Source organism: Pangasianodon hypophthalmus, chromosome 25, assembly GCF_027358585.1.
Source record: "Pangasianodon hypophthalmus isolate fPanHyp1 chromosome 25, fPanHyp1.pri, whole genome shotgun sequence".
Taxonomy (NCBI): Eukaryota; Metazoa; Chordata; class Actinopteri; order Siluriformes; family Pangasiidae; genus Pangasianodon; species Pangasianodon hypophthalmus.
Genome location: NC_069734.1, coordinates 2,703,189 through 2,723,669, shown reverse-complemented (window position 1 = coordinate 2,723,669; position 20,481 = coordinate 2,703,189). Strand labels below are relative to the sequence as shown.

At 37.5% G+C, this 20,481-nt stretch overlaps 1 protein-coding gene across 4 annotated transcripts; it reads right to left on the bottom strand.

The window, feature by feature from the left end:
• Positions 1-4,635: 4,635 nt before the first annotated feature.
• nap1l4b (nucleosome assembly protein 1-like 4b) lies at positions 4,636-18,757 on the bottom strand. Of its 4 annotated transcripts, none has more exons than XM_026937595.3 (15): positions 18,628-18,755; positions 16,919-16,971; positions 15,458-15,554; positions 14,905-15,046; positions 14,222-14,305; positions 12,660-12,797; positions 12,280-12,351; positions 11,474-11,613; positions 11,180-11,325; positions 11,045-11,064; positions 9,907-10,026; positions 9,729-9,764; positions 9,549-9,596; positions 8,463-8,495; positions 4,636-5,413 (listed from the first exon to the last, which is right to left on the bottom strand). In XM_026937595.3, the coding sequence occupies exons 2-14, from the start codon at positions 16,944-16,946 to the stop codon at positions 8,490-8,492; spliced, it is 1,077 nt and encodes a 358-aa protein (XP_026793396.2). In that variant the 5' UTR covers positions 16,947-16,971; positions 18,628-18,755; the 3' UTR covers positions 4,636-5,413; positions 8,463-8,489. The 4 variants fall into 4 exon arrangements, with proteins under 4 accessions (XP_026793396.2, XP_026793393.2, XP_026793395.2 ...); XM_053229404.1 differs by lacking the exon at positions 4,636-5,413 and adding an exon at positions 5,569-7,964 and having other exon boundaries at positions 18,628-18,756; XM_026937592.3 differs by lacking the exon at positions 8,463-8,495 and having other exon boundaries at positions 18,628-18,757.
• Between the last annotated feature and the right edge of the window lie 1,724 nt (positions 18,758-20,481).

Below are 20,481 nucleotides of genomic sequence, written 5' to 3'. Positions count from 1 at the left end.
AGGTTGTGGTAGTGGGTGGTGTTGCCGTCTCACAGATCCAGGGTTCCAGGTTTGATCCTGTGCCTGTGCTCCAGTTACTGTCTGTGTGGAGTTTTGCATGTTCTCCCCATGTTCGCTTGGGTTTCCTCATTTCTCTGGGTTCTCCGGATTCCTCCCACCATCCAAAACCATGCAGGTCGGTGAATTAGCTATGCTAAATTGCTTCTAGGTGTGAATGTGTGTGTACACGGTGCCCTGTGAGGGACTGGTGTCCCATCTGAGGTGAATTCTACTGCCTTGTTTTCTGGGTCTAAGCTCCAGATCCACTGCAACTCTGACCACGATAAAGTGGTTACTCAACATGAATGAATGAAAACAACAATATATGACAAGTACTTTTAAATGGTGACACTCATAAAGTTAAGAATATATTTTGAATATATTCTTAATTAAGTCTCAATTATTTCTCCATATCTGAATGTAAATTTGCAGATAAATGTGTTCTCTCTGTACATGAAAGGTCCACATTCAGTATTATGTAAATAAAAACCGAGATGCCTAGTCTTCAGCTGTGAATCTGTGAGGAAGTGCCGCGCATGCAGCTGTCCTGCCCGCTTACCCGCCCACCTCTGTGCCGCTGGGAGGACGCTGAATGAACACTTGGCATGGTGGGTAGGATCTCCATGGTTACTGAGGCTTAGGTTTGAGTGACACATGGGCGGAGAGGGCGTCTCTGACTGGCTGTGGTGCGAGCTGCAATGCCAGCCTCGGTGCAGATTGGCAGGAAGCCCAGAACTGGGAGGTGGGAAAGTAAGACATGGAGTTATTCCGTTATTTAGGGAGGGGGTGTTTACTATTTCTCAGATGCAGTAAACATTTTTTATAGACATAAAATGACAGGAGATTAATGATGGAGACAGTGTAGGTGTGGGCTGGCTAAAAAAGATGATAAAAATGAAGACAGGATTGAGAGTCCATTTTATTTATTTACTGTTAATCTAATACAAATTTTAGAAATTGTAATAAACAATAAAATCCAGGAATATTTTAAATACAAATACATGACTCTAAAGATACTAAAAATAAACTAAAACTGCTATGGAGGTAATTTCCTGTCAAAAATAATCCTATAATGATCATCTCCATCTGTGATTGCAACACAACATTCCACATTTTTCATACCAACATATTGTAATGTTGTTGTTGGATAAGGAGCGGGGCCAGAGACCTGGGGGTGGAGCTAAGAAATTAGTGAAACACAAGTAAAATGGTCATCTGTAAACTCCTAAAATGAGACGCAAAGCATCTCTGAACGTGTGAATAACAATTTGTCACAGTGTCACATGACGAAAATACAAGCAATGCAAAATTTGATTTATTTCACGTTACTAATGGATTACACCTCATAAAACATACGTTTACTCAATCATTTGAGAAGGTCACATTCATCATACAACAGATGTGTGTTATGAAAGTCTCTTGTTTTTTTTTGTTAAACAGACATGAGATCTTGGTCTCATGGACACAAAAACCCAGGCTTGAAGGTGTGTGTGTGTGTGTGTTCGTGTGTGTGCGCGTGTGTGTGTACAAACAATAGCAATAGCAATGTTGAATTCTCTCAGCCACACCCCTCATATGGGTCCAGACCCTCCCACTGGCACCACATGCAAGGGTACGGCTATGTAGTCCAGCTCTAATAAGATCTGAATAATCAGATTCTAATTTCTAAGTGAGAGATATCTTAAGAGAAGGTTTAAAGTAGCTGTAAGGGACTGCATCTGTCACAATGTGTCACTCATTCTTCCCAGCACTCAATAAAGTAACTCTAACTCTCTGTCTAATAAACTGAACAATGGATTTTAAATCCAAGCCAGATTGTGAGATGATGATGATGAGGATGATGATGAAGAATCAAATATGAGCCATTTTAATGGTTGAAATATTCAGAGATGGAGAGAGAGAGAGAGAGAGAGAAATAGAAAATGACACCCCTCTCTGTTTCCACTTACCTTGGTTGTGTGGCGTAGTCAAGATTGAATGAGGAAAAAAAATAAAATGAACTGCAGGCTGATGGAGGCTTCTGAAATGTTCAGAAGTGTTCTGGCATTATTTCAGTCCATTATCATCTAACAATGTTAAATATCTGAAATAAATAAACAATAGTGCACAGAGGCAAGAAGGAAAAGAGATGAGGGTTTGTATTAATCAAGTACAATAAACTGGTTATAACTGCTACAGCGTTCTGAGAGTGACGCCATTTTTGGCCTTAGTCGCGTCTGTGAGTAGAAAGGAGTTATTAAGATTCGTAATAGTGACGTGTCTTTCACAAATGAGACGACTCTTTTAGGTGAATGGTGAGAGCTGATTCATATTCAAGCCCTGAACAGCATGTTGTGAAAAAAAAAACCCATTGAAATGCTGTTATTGAGTTACTATCTTGTCATTTTGACATTAATTTAACTCCTAACACTTAAACTGACAGAATTCCATATAATGGGCATAATGGTCATTTTGACCTTTTGAATTTGACAGAAAAAGTCAAAATAATAATATATTAAGACAAAATAATAATGTGATATCTTGAAAAGTTTAAAATAGTAGGATATTCAGTTATCAGTCAAAAGTTAGTAAGTCACATTTTTCCACTACGTGTGGTTTAGGGCCTCTGTAGATTCACAGATCCTGTGACGTTCTTGCTGAAAATTCATCTCTGAAATGGTGTGTGTTCTGGTCGATCTGCGACAGTGTATTCCGGTTTCCAGTGCGTGTTCTGGTGTCTCTCTGACAGTTTGTGTTCCAGACTCTCTGTGACAGCGTGTTTTCCTTTCGCTGTGTTACAGCGTTGGTTCTGGTCTCTTTGTGATGGTGTCTGTGTTTGGGTCTCTCAGTTACAGTGTTGGTTCTGGTCTCTTTGGGATGGTGCCTGTATTCTGGTCTCTTTGTGATGGTGTTTGGGTCTGTGTTTGGGTCTCTCAGTTACACTGTTGGTTCTGGTCTCTTTGTGATGGTATCAGTGTTGGTTCTGGTCTCTTTGTGATGGTGTCTGTGTTTGGGTCTCTCAGTTACAGTGTTGGTTCTGGTCTCTTTGGGATGGTGTCTGTGTTTGGGTCTCTCAGTTACAGTGTTGGTTCTGTTCTCTTTGTGATGGTGTCTGTGTTTGGGTCTCTCAGATGCAGTGTTGGTTCTGGTCTCTTTGGGATGGTGTCTGTGTTTGGGTCTCTCAGTTACAGCGTTGGTTCTGGTCTCTTTGGGATGGTGCCTGTGTTCTAGTCTCTTTGTGATGGTGTTTGGGTCTGTGTTTGGGTCTCTTTGTGATGGTGTTTGGGTCTGTGTTTGGGTCTCTCAGTTACACTGTTGGTTCTGGTCTCTTTGTGATGGTGTCTGTGTTCTGGTCTCTTTGGGATAGTGTCTGTGTTTGGGTCTCTCATTTACAGCGTTGGTTCTGGTCTCTTTGTGATGGTCTCTGTGTTCTGGTCTCTTTGGGATGGTGTCTGTGTTTGGGTCTCTCATTTACAGTGTTGGTTGTGGTCTCTTTATGATGGTGTCTGTGTTCTGGTCTCTTTGGGATGGTGTCTGTGTTTGGGTCTCTCAGTTACAGTGTTGGTTCTTATCTCTTTGGGATGGTGTCTGTGTTTGGGTCTCTTTGGGATGGTGTCCGTGTTTGGGTCTCTCTGTTACAGCATTGGTTCTGGTCTCTTTAGGATGGTCTCTGTGTTTGGGTCTCTCAGTTACAGCATTGGTTCTGGTCTCTTTAGGATGGTCTCTGTGTTTGGGTCTCTCAGTTACAGTGTTGGTTCTGGTCTCTTTGTGATGGTGTTTGTGTTCTGGTCTCTTTGGGATGGTCTCTGTGTTTGGGTCTCTTTGGGATGGTGTCTGTGTTTGGGTCTCTCTACAATGTGCATGTGGTGTGTGTTCCAGTTTCTGTGTGAGCGTATGGTGTGTGTTGCAGTCTCTAAGAGTCAGTGTTGTTCCGGCCTCTCTGTGATAAATGTTCACGTTTCATTAAGACAAAGTGTGTCTTCTGGTCTCTCTCTGTGACAGCGTGTGTTTCATACAATATACAGTGTCCCAAAAGTCTCTGTATATAGGGAAAATTTACACTTTATAAGAAAATATCTTCCAAAATTTTTCATACTTAGTTTATCTATTTTTTTCAGATAGCTTTTAAGAATGCCTTTGACAAAAGAAGAACTTATTGAAATCCTTCTCATGGCTGGATCGGGAAGCTGTCACAAGGTTGCGATGGACTTTAACAGGAAACATGGCGAGCACATCACACACGACACTGTCACCAATTTATTAACAAATTCAAAAAGACTGGAAGAGTTGTGGACCAACCAAGAAGTGAACATCCACGATCATCCACTGATGAAGACACAACCGATGTGGTGCTGGTGAACACAGTCCCCTGTGTATGGAGACTTTTGGGACACCCTGTATATTAAATTTATTTGCATTTATTTATTTACTTAGTTCCTGTTGATAACCCACTCTTCTTTTTAAACTTTATCTGCACTTATTTTTGTGTTCTATTATGCTGCCCTCTGCTGGTTATAGTTTGTTCATCCGCCTTCAATAGTACATGGTCAGAATCAGTACAAGCCAAAGTCATCACCCTGTCATTTTTATAACAGTGAATAAAGAAAACAATAGATCTTTTGGCAATATTGATATTTAATTCTTTAGTAAGCGCTCGGGGCAGTAAAGCAACAACATTGTAGTTAAAGGTAGGGACACAGGACATACAGGGCAAAGAGACAACGCTCTTCCACTTTCTGAAATCCATCGGGGGGAACACGTACAGTATGTGTAGTTTAACACCATTTAAAAAAAGCAACGTTTATATAAATAACTTCAGAATAATTTGAAATAGATCTAAAAAGTTTTTGGAGCAACAATAACCGTAAGAACCTAAGACAAACAAAAAAACAAAACAAAACAAAAAAAGAACGAAGTGGGATCAGTTTCTTATCAGCGGTTTCACAACGGAGCGTGTGCATGTATTCTCAGCATAAAAAACCCTGAGTAAACTATCAAGTCAAAAAAGTTAAATCAATTAACTTTGGAATTAATCTGATTCCAACTTTCCAAATGCAAGGGCCTCCGGAATGTGTGTCTGGATTAAAAACAAACAAACAAACAAAAAACTTTTAACGATTTTAGAACATAAACCAATCGGCAGTTTGCTCAGAATGCAATAACCCACAGTTATGAACAGAATTTCGTTGTTTTATTCTACCAATTTTTGGTAACAGAGATTATTTTTTGGAGGAAAAAAAAAAAAATCAATCATGCACAATGTTATTCTGTTGATGTTTGCTGTTTGGTTAGGATGACTGTTCTGCAGAGGCGACGCTGAGCAGGAAACTGACTTGCTGCAGGTGGAGCTAGTCTGTTACTGCTGTTTGCACTCTGCAGGCTGGGCTTCTCCGCTCTAAACAAGGAGAAAAGTGGGGAACAAACATTAAAATTCACTTAAACCAGTTTGGAAGGAAGGAAGAAGAACTAAATAATTAAATATAGCATATCAGACACTAACTTTTGCAGTAACTACAACCATGTAATCTGAAAAGTGTTTGCTTTCTTAGATTTATCCTACTTGGATGCTGCAGGTGATTTGCAAATTATTATTATTTTTTTAATTTTACAAACCAGTGTGGCATATTTGCTTGTTTTGTTTTTTTTTTCCTTCCCCAAATTTTAACAATAGATAAGTCAGGAGAAAATTTTTTAACAATAATAATTTTTTTTTTTAATTATACAGTTTTTTTTTTTTTTTTTTTCAATTTTACATTCAGTATCTCTAGTAGGGTTTCTGTTGGTTTCTGAAGGTCGACAAAGCCTTAGCTACACAGATTAAACATTCAATTACACTAATTATCCTTAATTATCTTGGGTAGTAACAGATAATGCTGCAGCTCAAAGAGAAAATCAGCTTTTTTTTTTTTCCCATTTTGTGCGTAGTATCTGAATATCACCAGCAGAGGGCAGAGGAATAGTGGAATACAAAACTATGTCACAGAAAAAGTGAGTAATTTTCATCTTAATAATTGGGTATGCAAATAATTATGCCTTGCTTGTAATTTTCTTTAATATTTTTGGCAGAAAATGAACTAAAATGTCATTAACCCAAGTAACCTGCATCCACCCCTGCGGTCAACTCCAAAGCGGAAAATCAGAGCACACGATTAAGTCATTTTCGATCTTGAGCGTTTGAGCTACACAGAGGATAATAAAACATGGACACCTCCATGAAAGCTTGTCTCTTGTTTGCTCTGTCTGAGTGCCAAAAGCTCATAAACTAGTGTTTTGACAAACTCTATGATCATTATGGCAGATTTAATCAACTAATGTGTCTTTATGCTGAATACTCTAAATTAAATACAACTATAGTCTCATTTAAAAGCAAGAAAGTGGTACTTTATTTACTTTTGATGGCGTAAACAGCCATATTGACATGATGTCATCTGCTGAACTCCTGAGTTTCCGGGAGGAAATTCTAGTTTGAGATGATGTTTCTGTTTTTTTTTCGCCCCTAGTCTGAGTTAGTTTTGAAAAAAAAAAAAAAAAAACAGCTCTAATGTTACTTAAAAAACAAAAACAATCATAGTGCTTTATCTGTGTTGTGCTTCTTCTCTTTATTAAATGATAGTTTATACTTTTATTTATCAGCTAAGGGGTTAACATCTTGGGTTTGTTCGGCACCAATCAGCGCAGGACGACGTGAACTCTGAAGCAGACATAAACGTGAAATGCGGAACCTCACTGGGTATGAAAGTTCATTCATTCATGTTTAAAGGAGACAGTTTTTGATCCAGGAACAATTTAGATTTTATGGATGCACGTAGGTTATAGCGCAATAAACCTTACAATAACCAATATTCATGACGCATCATCACTGATTCATCCAAGAGGGTTATGAAAGACGAAACAGCACAGAAATATGCACACGTTCTGTACTCAGTATTTTCAAGATCAAAGCTGCTCCCAAAGCATTAAGCTCCAGTGTTAGTGAAAACAGAGAGGCGTGAACACAAAGGCCTTGTCCTGGTCTTCGAATCTAATGAACACCTTTCAGTGTCCTTCAGCATCAGTCAATATCTTTGAGAAGATGAAAGGAAGAAAACAAGATCTCAATCACATTGTTTTTTTTGTTTTTTTTTTACTTTTCAGTTTGAGGAGAAATGAAAAAAGTCTCTCAACCAACTCTGAGAATAAGAGAGTCAGGACAAGGCCTTCATTTGAGACAAAAAGGAAATGGAGATGTTTATGGCAAAGGATTTCTTTGGAGAGGAGTGAGAAAAAGCAATCCATTTTTAGTTTTGTTTTCCACTTATAATAAAATGCAGTTCATTCACTAAGACATGTTTGGTGATTTTTTTTTTAGTAGCAGATGAAGTGAATAATGGCGTGCAAAATTCACTAAAAGTTGGATTTTGATATTACGGATTTGAAAGCTTCAGAAATGGAAATATCCAAATATTTCTGTTTTTTTTTTTTTTTTAAATCATTCAAATACGAAAAAACACCATCAACATAATTTAAAGCTGAATGCAGGCACTTTCATAAATTTTAGTCTGTTTGTTTGTATGAGTCATAATAAGAGTGAAATTGATACTTTTGTTTTGTTTACTACTTGGTTTGGTTAGAGGTTATAATTAAAAACAGTAGCTGAGGATCGTATAGGGCTGAAAACATCCTTGTAAATCTCTTTCAGTCATTCACTCGTCAGAAATACAGTGATGGTAAAAAGGTAAAAAGAACAGAAGTGTGTGTAGAAACCACAAAAAGCACCCGAGCACAGAGAACATGAGCCAGTGCTAAACAAATCGTTAGATAATTATATAATTAACTATTATCATTATCGTGTTTATTGCATCCAGTGTTCATTTTTCTCTTTTTGTTTGTCGGTCCAAATCTCCAGAACACATGGAATTTCTGCAGCACTACAGCTCTCTTCTTTGGCTCAGTTTATCAGATCATACCTACAGGGAAGAAAAAAAAAAAAGAAAAACAAATCCAAAAAACACTGCAACCCAAAACCCGTGTGTTTGATTCACTTCCTGCAGTTGAGTCGATTCAGAGTCGAATCACTTCCTCACTAAAGTTCACTTGGTGTCAGTCTGAGACTGCCTCACTCTGATGCTCTCTGCCCCTGGGCGTGATTGACGAGCATGACAGAACCACATGGAGGTGGAGAACATACCAAGTTTCCATTCAAACAGACTAAAAACTGCGATCTGCTGATTTTAGTAAAACAGTCATCCATTACCTGGCTCCTGCACAAAAGTAACACGTGGGCACTAAACAGATCATAGCTGCTCAACTACGTTTAAGTGGATAATGTGTAAATGTAATAAATAAAGCATGGTGGTGGTAGTATATGACATGACAAACATGGATATGGACTGATTAATGAAATGAGATGGGGCAAGCACAAGGACCACAGTAATGTGTGTGAGCTCATGACATTTCTAACTTACCTAGAAATGCATGAAGTGACAAATGACTTATGCCTGTAATTGGAGGAGTGAAAAAGGAGAACAACCACAATGACAATTAAACTCAAACAATTGAAACAAACAAGATGGATGTAAATAGCAAAAGCATAGTGGAGAACTGATTAAAAAGCAACAGAACCAGTCTCAATAAAAATGATTAAAATGACTTAGAAATGCACAATATTAAGTGGTTTTTAAAGTCCCAAAATTTTAATGTGTGATTTCTTTTTTAAGTAGATTTATCTCGGTCGTGTAGGCAGTAGGGATGCAGCGAGAACACTTTTTTTTTCGTATGAGTACCTGTTTTTAGTACTCGTCGAAACCAATACTGATACGGAAATGACGAACCTATTGATTGACTATTGATCGATCAGGGGCATCATGGAACATTTTATTTAACTTTGTTTATGTCTTCCCAGTTTAAACAGTTTCCATGAAAGGAGCACAGCTAGTTGATTTTAAACGAAGTGTCTTAGCTAGCTACATTAGTTACCTTGGCTTGAGTACGGTTGCCATGGAGAATTTATTATTATTTTTTTTTCACTGCATCAAATCCCTCGTTGTCAATTAAGAACTGTTATTTTCACTCAGCTAGTGTTGCCTTTGGATATTTTTCCACCTAATCATCATTTGCTGCTAGCAATAAATTCCTCATGCTGAGTTTTATGCTTAAGATATTTTATCAAGTTACTTGTAATGTAGGAAGATGCTGTAGTTCCTCCTAGAGATGCTTTCACAGAGCACAGATCACTGTCATTTTGTGTTCATGTTCAATCATTTGTTCACGACAACGTGATAACGTACACTATGCTTACGTCACACAGCCTCAGCTATGAGTGTGAGTAAATCAGCACCGTATTGGATCGAAACATGATGCCTGTATCGGTATCGATGCATCCCAAGTCCTAATGTTCAAGATTTACCCTCATCAATAACTTTTACTAACACTAAGTGATCCTTCTGGAACGCTCTACATTATGCTTTACTTAATGCACATGTTTGCGGTCTTACATGCATATTTTACTCTATGTTCTCTGGGACTTTAAAGGGAAAAAAATTAATACCGACCTTTGTATCTCCCTCGTCCTCGTCTTCCTCCATATCATCCTCTTGATCCTATTTCACACAAACACACACATTTATTATCCAACAAGATTCTTCTTAATCTACCCTAAACACACACACAAAAAAAAAATAGAAAGAAAAAACAAAGTGTGTATTACTAAAATAATCTAATAATAAATTTACCTCCTCTTCACCTTCATCAAGCTCTTCTTCCTCAAACTGTGAGAACACAATTACACAAACACAACAATTATGTGCACTGGCACATACACAATGTTTGTGGTGTGCAGTATTATGAAAACTGTGACAGGGAACATTGACAAAAGCAAACACTGGTGAATAAAGCGGATATTTCACATACGCTCTCGTCATCCTCCAGCGCCTCTCCGGTGAAGTACAGCACGGCTCTTGGTACTATCCTCTCTCTGAAGAAATGTCCGATTTCGAAATCTGTGGCTAGAGTAATTTCCGAGTCCTCATCCTGTTAGCACATAAAACATTCACATACTCATAAATAACATACCCATGCCTCAGTACACTGGACAAACTCAAAAACGGGATGTTTCAATGGCTAACTCATCTTGTGTGCTGATTTTTTTTAAAATCGATTAGTGTTTTGATCAAATTTTTTAACACTGAGACATACAGTCACAATTTTTTCCATTTAAAATGAATAAATTCTGTTTAAAACTGATTAGGGAACATGAGCTGAGTTAATGATGTTACTTAAGCAGGCTCTAAAACAGGCTCTTTATTATAGCTAACGTTAGTGATGAACAGAATATTGGACTTAATGGTATATTTTAACAGAATGGGCTGCTGTTAATGAATTAATTAATTCAATCAGTCAGTCAAATCACTAAGAATATTATGATACAATTCAAGCCTATTCGGTTTAAAGTAGCAGAAAAAGGGCTACTGCGTACAGTGCATCAGTACTGAATTTCTACTTTTGAAACTACACATTTAATGCACCGTTTCTCTAATTTACGTTGCACTTTTTAAGTTTTCATTTGACTCACTCTTGTATATTGAATACTGAGCAAAGCTTAGCTTTTAAAAACAAGCTGAAATCATTACGAACAATCCATGTAGACAATAAAGCACTTATTAATGGTTAATTAACAATTAATTAACTAAAAGAAACAGATTGGGAACACCTTACGCTCAATATTCACTGCCCAATAGCATATTCGTGTATATTCCTGGCAATTAATGATAAGAGTAAAGATGTAAAAAAAATGTGCCTAGGTCAAGTTCTATTAGTTTCTTTGAGTATAAAAGAAAAAAAAATAGTATTAAACATTTTATTTTCTACATGGATTATTTTTAATGATTTCATTTACACACACACACTAACATATATATATCATGTTCAGGGGTTCTTTAAAATGCTTACCTTGCCTTAGTATTTAATATGTTTCACTACCAACACAAGAAAAAAAAAAAACTAGCAAAACTGCTAAAAGCACCGGAATATAAAGGACGTAGGGACTCACCAATTCACTATCTGGGGAAACTGTAAAGGAAGAGAAAGAAGGTGTCACAGTTCATCTGTAAATAATCACTTAATAACTTTAACAATGCATCTAGTCTCTAAATTGTGATTTCCAATCGACCATAAAAGGTTTTACCTTTAATTGGGTTGAAAAAGTTAAAAAAGGAGTCAGTGGGCACTTGTTTAGTGACCGTCCTCACGATACCCCTGCCCTTGTGCTTCTGTTTTTTCTTAATCGTTTTGACGGTAACATCTTTCCCTTTGTACCATTCAATCTCACATCTGTCATAAGATAAAGGAAAAAAAAAAAAGATGGCAAAGATTTCATGTCTTGTTTCAATTTCTTACACCAGAACCACTAAAATCTCCAAATTAAAACTGAGAAAATGATGTTTCAGTGTAACATAAATGGCTCTACTATTACACACACCCCTCACAGTCGATGATCTCCGGGCCTTCAAAGGAGAAAGGATCTTCGGCGTCAGGTTCCGACTTCATCTTGTAGACTTTTGTGAGGACCGTGTTTTTAAAGTAGCTGTTAGGTTCAAAGTGAAACTCTAAAGTAAAACTCTAGAAGAAGAAAAAAAAAAAACAAGAATTCATGCATATTAACATTTATATGCACTATATTAGTAAGAGCAACTGACAAACATGAGCGTCTTATGACAGGATGGTATGTAAGGAGTAAAACACTCTGGGTTGTGCTATTATAGGAAAATAATCAACGACAGGGTGCTATAATGAATCAGATTTACTGTTACCACCTCAACATTGATTATTTTCCAATAACACCATGTCATGAAGCTTTTTATTCCTGTTATAACAACAATTTGTCAATGCTTAATAATTTTTATTTAAAAACAGCATGTCTTTGTTCTGACCTGTTTCATAAAAACTGTTACAAACTGCTGCCGTTTATAACGAGAGTCTTAATATAAACCCGTGATCTACAGCTGAGCTACTGTCAGAGCTTCTGTTACAGAAAAGTAATCAACATTTTAATAAAGAATTCAACAGTGCTGCAGTAGATAGTAAATTATTTTTAACTTTGCTTACATGGTCTTAAATGAAAAGGTCTTCTCAGGTCCCTAATTAAACTCAGCCTTGGACTTAATGACAACATCAGCTGGAGTGATTTATCATTTGAAAACCTTTATGTACAAAGTAAAAGACTTAATTTGTGCCTGGAAAAGACTATAATACTGTAAAATGAAAGGAATTAAGTCCATTATTTACCATAGGTTCATTGGGTCCAGAAAATATCACTTTAATATCTTGTAGATGTTTAAGGATTGGCTCATCGGCTTCCTGGTGGGAGAAAACCATTACAGGTTACATTATAAACCCAAAGAACTTGGAGTTATTTATATACATACATACAAACACAGTGCGAACCCTCCCCAAACCACATGCTCTCTCTCACACACATACACACTTTCCTTTCCATAAACAAACCTTAAACACATTAAACCCCAAATATCTTTACTCCATGACAAACCTGTGAGGCATTATACCGTCATGGAATTTTGGACTATAAAACACATTTTGTCCAGTCTCCCCTAAAGACAGTGTGAAGAATGAATTACTTCACTGGGAGTAAAGGCTCGCTGGCTCACCTGTAGCATATCACTCAGCATGTCCACACTGCGGAATATAGTGAGCCAGAATTCGGGAATTCCTTTGGGATTTTCCTCGGCAGAGCCCTCCTCTTCCGCTTTCTTCTCTTCTATGGAGGCTTTCTTCTGTAGCTCATCCTGAAAAGAGCAGTCAGGCTCTGATTACAAGATTACAAGCCTCTCTGTTGACCACACAAACATGGTCTTGGAAGATCAGGGCCTTCACAGTGATTTGGGTAGGAAAGTTCAAGACTGATTCCTGATTATCATTTGTACTTCTCATAAAAAAAAAAAAAAAAAAAAAAAAAAAAAACAGGTCCTCGATCAGCACACGTTTACTCGATTGATGATCTAAAGATGCAGGTTTGATGTGGAGGAACAATTACGACAGCATTAATCAATCACCACAATACAAAGCTATGGTGATAGTGTAGTTTGACTAGTATAACAAAGTTAAAAGGAAAAGCACTGAAAAGTTCAATATAAAGCCCATTTTTCACCAGACAAGGTAAGACTGTGTTGCAAACAGAGGGCTCCAGTGTTCATCGGGAAGACACAAATTTGAATCCTGACAATGCCACAGCCATCCTTTACCAATCCAAGACAGCACATTTGTGCATGTTCTCTAAGTGGGATGGGGTTAACGCTCTCCCCTGTTAATCAGAACAAAACTAGCCCATAGTGGGTGTCTGTCAGCTCATATAACATGGATACAAAAAGTCTACACAACCCTGGTAAAATGGCAGGTTTTATGATAAATTACATCAGATCTTTATCCACATTTAATGTGACATTCATTAAAGGTGGCTTCATTAAATTCAAGTGAAAGCAAACATAATAACCTGGTTGCACAAGTGTGCACACCCCTTAACTAATTCTTAACTGATGCACGAGCAGCAGTTTAAAAATATGAACTTGCTAGAATTGGCAAATGAAAAAAAAAATGACAGAAAATAAGGCAAAAATAAAAATAAACAAACCACACAAAAACACCACAGCATCCCTGCTTCCATGTTAATCAACGCGGCATTTTACACTGGACACAAATAATGAATTTGTAATGAATGAGTGGTTACACCTGTGTGAAGTTATAAATGAGGTGTATTTATAGTTTGTTTGTGTTTCAGTCATTGTCTTTGCCCCACAAAAGAGAGACTTGACTGCCGTAACAGCTGACAATGACCTTGACCATGAAAATAGCCCGACTGCCCTTTTTTGTTTTGTTTAACGTCATCTAATGTGTTAAACAAAGTGTTGAAAAGAGCTCTTGTTCAACACTGTCAATGCAAACAAACAAACAAACAAACAAAAACTATGTCGCTCTTTCCAAAGCATGCCTCCTGCTTCTTATTCTCCTCGCTGCCCACCAGGGTGGTAATGATATAGTCGTAATGTGTGCAGTCAGAACATAGACTTGTTTGTTATATTTACTATACCGACTACACAGTAATGAATGCTCTGCTCGGCTGTAAACCACACCTGTTCTAAAATGAGAAACGTCATGAAGTGGTTGCAACACACTGCTTCTGGTGTAAAATAAGCTGAACAGTGCTAATACTCACTGCCAGCTCTTCATCCTCATGATCACTCTGCCATTCACATTCCTCATCTGTAGGTTCCACTGCACCAGTTACAATGCTTTTCCTCTGCAGGCAAACACAGTGGAGAAAGAAATAAACACACCACACAGAAAGAGTAAGTGGACATGTTAGAGCTTTTGAGCCCTAGTCTTCTTGTTTCAGGAAATGAAGTTTTTCCTTGTTTTTTGTATAGAAAGGCTGACAAAGACAGGAAAAATCTACATTATTCACATGCCAAACTATGTGCCTCAATTATTAGTATAAAAAAGCAAAAAAAAAAAAAGGTTACTCAGAAAAAAGGGTAATCTTTGAATAAAGCAAAACTCCGATGTGTGTCTTATAGTTACCAGATCTGTGAAATTAAAGCTTTAATGCAGCATTTTCATCAATGTCACCAAGGTTCAGCGTGTTTTTTATTTACCATTATGTAAACTGAGCTACAGCCACCATTGACTGGATGAGATTTTCACTTCGAAGTGCCACCTCCCATAACATTTCATCTCAATTGTGTATTTGTTACCATTTTAACTACCCAACCCACAGGAGGACTAGTTCATATGGTTCCTGGTTCACCTTACTGGCGTTATGTAGACTCAAATCCATTTATAGCTGTGAACTGAGCGTGTTTCCGTCTGCTTTATTTTACATTCAACACTACGACTCACCTTGTCAAACAGTGGTTGATATAGAGCAGCGTACTTTCTTTCCAGCTCATGTACCTCCTCATAAAATTTGGCTTCTATGTGTGCACTCTTGACTTGCAGATTCTTTAAGGCGTTGACTCTTCTCCTGACGGACAGTGGTAAGCTGCAGGGACGAGAGAGAGAGGAGGTGGTTTATGAACAGATGAACATCTGGTTTTGCACAGCTGGACCAGAACATTTTCCAGCAGCAGAGTGAAACACAAAAATCCCTTCTTTAGTTGTTTAAAAAGGGCAAGTTGTTTTTCTAACTACACTAGAATATGTGCTGAGTAAATGAACATTAAGAACCCTGTGTTTAACCAGGACACTAAGTTCCTTGGTGAAAGTACAAGTCACCAATACACCTTTCAGCAACCGAACCATGGTGTACTGCAATATCAGGTGGAAATGGGAAATTATTTACCATCAACATGCTCATTTCTAATCATTTACATTTACAAATAGTCAAATTTGCAGTAAAATTCAGAGAAGGTGGCATCGGTGACACATTAACATCGGGTAACTCTGTCCTGACCTGTCCATAACTGAAGGACTTTGTGTTAAGTTGTCTAGTCTGTCCTGAAGAGCTGCCAGTGCTTGTGGGTTCTGCATCACCAGATCGCCTACCTTACCTGCAAACAGAGGACAGTCATCAGCACACAGAAAAAGAGCCTTTTATCTGGGAAATTCAGCCCAGTTTGTTATTCAAAGCAGCAGTGGAGGACAAGTGACACCAAGATGCAAAACTGGGGCTAAAAATTCAGTAAACAGTATATTTAAAAAAATAAATAAATAAATAAAGTCCTTTTACAAATCACTTGTTTACATGTCCTTGGTAGCAACCATGAAATGGTTTTACTTTTACATGTCCGAAATTTTTACTCATTTGCTGCTGCTCAAACTTTTTAAATGCGTCTGAGCTGACTGACACATGAAAGCAAAAGAAAACAATTACAATTTTATCACTTTTTAATTATCATTACCATTACAATTATTTGTAAAATGTTAAATTTGACACTTCATTGTAGGCCTATTTCTTTTTTTTTTTGGTAAAAAAAAAAAAAAAAACCAACCTTTTTCTTTCTCCTGAAAATGCTGTTTTTGACCATTTACAGCTGAAAGTTTTCGATGGCTGAAATTTTATTTCAATCTTAAGAACTATTGTTGACTGATGACAGCTGATATTAGAAAGCCGTTACTTTCATCAGAGCATCTTTCATGCAGGAAATCAAGTCGAGATCAGCGCACTAGCCAAAAGATTAACAATGTGAGATGTGGGGAAGGGGGCGGAGCTTCTCAGGGGTATCAGGTAACATTGGAGAGTTACTGTCAGTCATTCCCTATTCATATATTTCAGTTGCCCTGTCTGACATTTTATTTGGGGGAAATCTTTTTTAAAATCATTTTGAGTGATACGTCATACCGATATTAAATTGTGAAGCTCCTATTTAAAATGCATGGAGGTTGGCAGGACTGCAGACATACTTTGTTATCTTTTAAAAAAAAGACGAATGTAACTTTTTAACCTGAAACTAGACAAATAGCTTTCTCCACCCTTTCCATTTGGGAACCATTACCACAGGTAGCTCATTTTATACAAGGCTAATTAGCTTTTGGCCTGACAGATAGTGAGAGATCGTATTCTGCTCCTGTGAATGGTAGGGAATTTTGTTACAATGCTGGAGTGTACAGATTTCAGATGTATCTCCACGTCTGTGTAAATGACAGATTGGACAGGAATCCAATTGCTGCGACGTCTTGAAAGCACAATAATCAAGTCTTCATAAAAGTTTTAGACTGAAACGTTATACTACCCATGCCAGAATAGCATCTCAAAATAATCACGCACAGCGTAACTTTACAGAAGAAACAACAGTCCTCCAGCTGATAAATATTTCAGCTTCTGAACAGCTTCAGAATAGCTTGCTCTTTTTTTTTTTAATAACAAACAATGAAGATCATTGTGGAGATTATAATAGCATCACTGTTACTTTACCTTTGGCTTCAATCTTATCACCATCCATCTCATAAAAACACAGCTCGAATTCTCTGTGAAGAGGCAAAGGATGTCATTGTTAAAAGGAAAAACATAATCTGAGTGTACTCTTGACAATGAATCACGACTAACATTACTGTACAAACAACCATTATGCATTTTTCATCTAATGTAACTAACATTAAAATAACAGACTTCTTCAACTAAATTGTTGAAGAAATTGTGTTGCTTATGGCTTGACTCTAATAATTTAGCTAGCTTGCACATAGCCATTAAAACTGAAGACTTCATAAAGGCAGAATCGCAGACGAAACAAGACAAATTTGTCCGTAATATCAACATTTTCCTCATGTGTTTATAAATATAAGAAAATACTTAGCACGACTAAAATTACACTGTATTTATATTTACCATCAATCTCAATCCTCAATGGGTTATGCAATATTAAAAAATCACCATTGACAAAACTCTTAAACCTGAGTATTTCAAAAAAAAAATTTAATTTACCAATCTGTAAATACAAAAAGAGCATCCATTCTGGGATTTCATAAATTTGTGACGCAGTGTTCAAGTTTTATTTTTTCTCAAAATGGCGGCTCAGCAAGTTCAGTTAACTGGTGAGATGTGTTTATAGTATAATCTTTAGTTGTGGTGTCTTTTTTTTTTTTTTTAAAGCAATTTAACAGCACATCTGAGAGAAATGTTGACATTGCAGAGAACTCTACATGGTTAAAATATCAATTCTGTTTTTGATTTGTTAGTATAAAAGCTAGCTAATGCATTAGCTAGTTGACGATCAGCGTCCATTATTTCTCAGTTGCCTAGCAACAGAGCTCGCGCGACTTTTTTTTTTTTTTTCTTAACCACTTGAGCGGCGGTTTATCTCGTTTTTGGCTTCTCATGAAGAAAAAAACGCAAAAAAAAATGTCATTTTGAACGCAGCGAATAATTATTTACGTGTTATTTCTCTTTTGCGAATTCAGTCTAAAACAGTAGCTTTGTTTTTGGAAATATTTAGTCGTGCGACATTCGAGCAAACCGCTAGCTCAATCCGATGACGCAACTCGGCCAACTCTGCTAGCTCTCGAAGTTAGCTCAAGGCTAGCTAGCTAAAACATTTCCAGCTTGTTCAGAATTCAATCACAAATATTGAAGAAGTTTAATATTTGTTATTAATATATAGACTAAAATCTGCAATGAGGCTGTTTTTACGCTGCCGGTTACTCTAACTAAGCTAGCATTTGATGCTAACGTTAAAAAAAAGCTTCTGGGCGGCACCACAGGATTTCACTAGCTAGCGAGTTACTTCACTGATTTATTTTTCCTGTATAAAAAAAATTAACGGATTAATCCTAGCTAGTTTAGTAACTTAACTAATGTGTGACGAATCCAGACTAGTTATGCAAGTTATAAAGTGCTAACAAATTAACTGCTTTACTATTTACACTCAATACTCAGCCAAGTGAGCTAACAAGGTATTTACAGTTACTTCAGGAGACTAATGCTAGCTAGCTAGCTAGCTAGCTTACTCGGCTAATACAGCATCAACAATGCAGCTGGTTAAAAAAAAAAAGCTCTGTCAAAGCGGAAGACTCACAGAAAACGCCTGAAAACGCTAAAAACAATACATACCACAGACTGATCTCTTTACAACGAAAATCCAGATGATCAGAAATGTGTATTTTTTTTGTCGCTGGCAGCTTTCTTACCTTTTTCCAGAGCTGTTATTCTTCACATGGATACTTTCAGCACTTTGTTGTATCAGTGCTAAAGCCCAGTGCTAGCGCCTCCTGGTCTCTGTGATTGTAAGTGCAGCACATGAACATGAACATGAACATGTTGGACCAGAGATTCATCCCAGAAGAAGGTTTACAGATGTTAAGCAAACATTTTTGTGGGCTACACTTGTAGACTTCTAATGCAGTAGAGTGCAGTGATCATCATTTTTTTTAATTTTAGCAACAGTGTTTTCAGGGGAAAGTAGCTAAGGTATGATCAAAACGTCACCAGAAGTCATCAGATGGCAAATGATCAATGTCATGGTCATTTGCGTATCAAGGAAGTGTTTTTTTTTTTGAAGATACTTAGAATAGAGGTTTATCAGAATGGAAAATAATACATAACATTTCTTTTCTATAGAAATTTTAAAAGTAAACGAAGGGTAATCCGATCGTAAGTGGTCAGCGCTAAGCACAGGGGTGTCTTGTAGACATGTTGTGATCTTTTGGAGATGCAGATAACCACATAACATTTGTGGCGTGAAAGCAAAAGCGCCCGATGCGTCCCGTACAACAACGAAAAGAGCCCCAATCAACTGCATCATTGCCCTAGCTAGAAATTATATCTTCTTTGCGAGACTGTTTGGAAATCACGCCGAGTTCTTCACTGCTAGGCTAACGGATGGTATAAAAGCGAAGGCGATGGAATAACAGCAGAAATGATGGCAGCTTCTTTTCACTGGCGCGTCTCTTGTTCGTTTATAAATTGCCTCAGCACACCACACGAATGAAACGTTTGAAACAGCTCATACAGGTCAATGAGAGAGCATTCGTAGTGGAAGACTGACGTAATAAATGTGTGACTCCTTTCCTCCAGCGGTTCATGAAATCTAATCACAACTGGTCACTAAAGACGCCTTCGAAACGACGGCTCTGCGTTTCGGTTGTCCGCTTGTGATCGGATAACTCAAGACAGGTGCTAATACCAGGTGTGAACATTTCCAGTCTACTTCCATATTTACAAAATAGAGTCAAACCAGGGCGGTACGGTGGAACGGCACGTCTCTTACGGGTTTCCTCCGGGTTCTCCGGTTACCTCTCACTTTCCAAAAACTTTCAGGTAGGTGAACTGGTGATGCTGAATTACTCCAGGTAAACAGGTGTCCTGTGATGGATTGGTGTCACATCATATTTTCTTGTATCATATTCACCCAGTGTTCCTGGGATAGGCGCCGGTCTATATCCACAAATATAATGAGTAAAAAAAATCACGCACTTTAAAAGCCTTTTCAAACAGATGTTCAAATAGATGTGACCTGTTCATTCACTCAATCAGCTAAATCATCAAAAATCTTACTTCAGATCTCTGCTGCTTCTGATCATGAACAGAACCTAATTTCACAACATATTCTTTAAATGTCCCTTTTCTTAGCTTATCTTTATATTCAATTTTATAGCGCTTTTAAACAATGGACATTGTCACAAAGCAGCTGTAAAGAAATATGTAATATATCAGGATATAAATTTTAAGTTTATAAGTTTATCCCTAACGAGTGAGCCAGAGGTGACGGTGGTGAGGAAAATCTCCCTGAGACAATATGAGGAAGAAACCTTGAGAGGAACCAGACTCAAAAGGGAACCCATCCTCATCTGGGTGATAACGGATAGTGCGATTATAAATAATTCCCTTTTATAACTGTGTACTACACGGACAAATAGCGCAATTGTGTAACCAGGAAATTCATTACAGTTTTAACATGAAATCTGTTTTGTTGAACTGTTCGCTGATGGAGACTTGAGAAACTGTTCGTGGCAATTGCAGTCTTCAAGCTCTCATAGCAAGAC

Bases quoted from the DNA above. Each gene is read 5' to 3' on its own strand.
- nap1l4b (XM_026937592.3), bottom strand. From the start codon at position 16,946: ATGGATGGTGATAAGATTGAAGCCAAAG. The intron at 12,352-12,659 runs GTGAGCCAGCGA...TTCTCCCACCAG, and splicing joins TGCTGAGTGATATGCTACAG to GAAGCCGATGAGCCAATCCT. The intron at 5,414-9,548 runs GTCGGTATTAAT...CTCCTTGTTTAG, and splicing joins AGGACGAGGGAGATACAAAG to AGCGGAGAAGCCCAGCCTGC.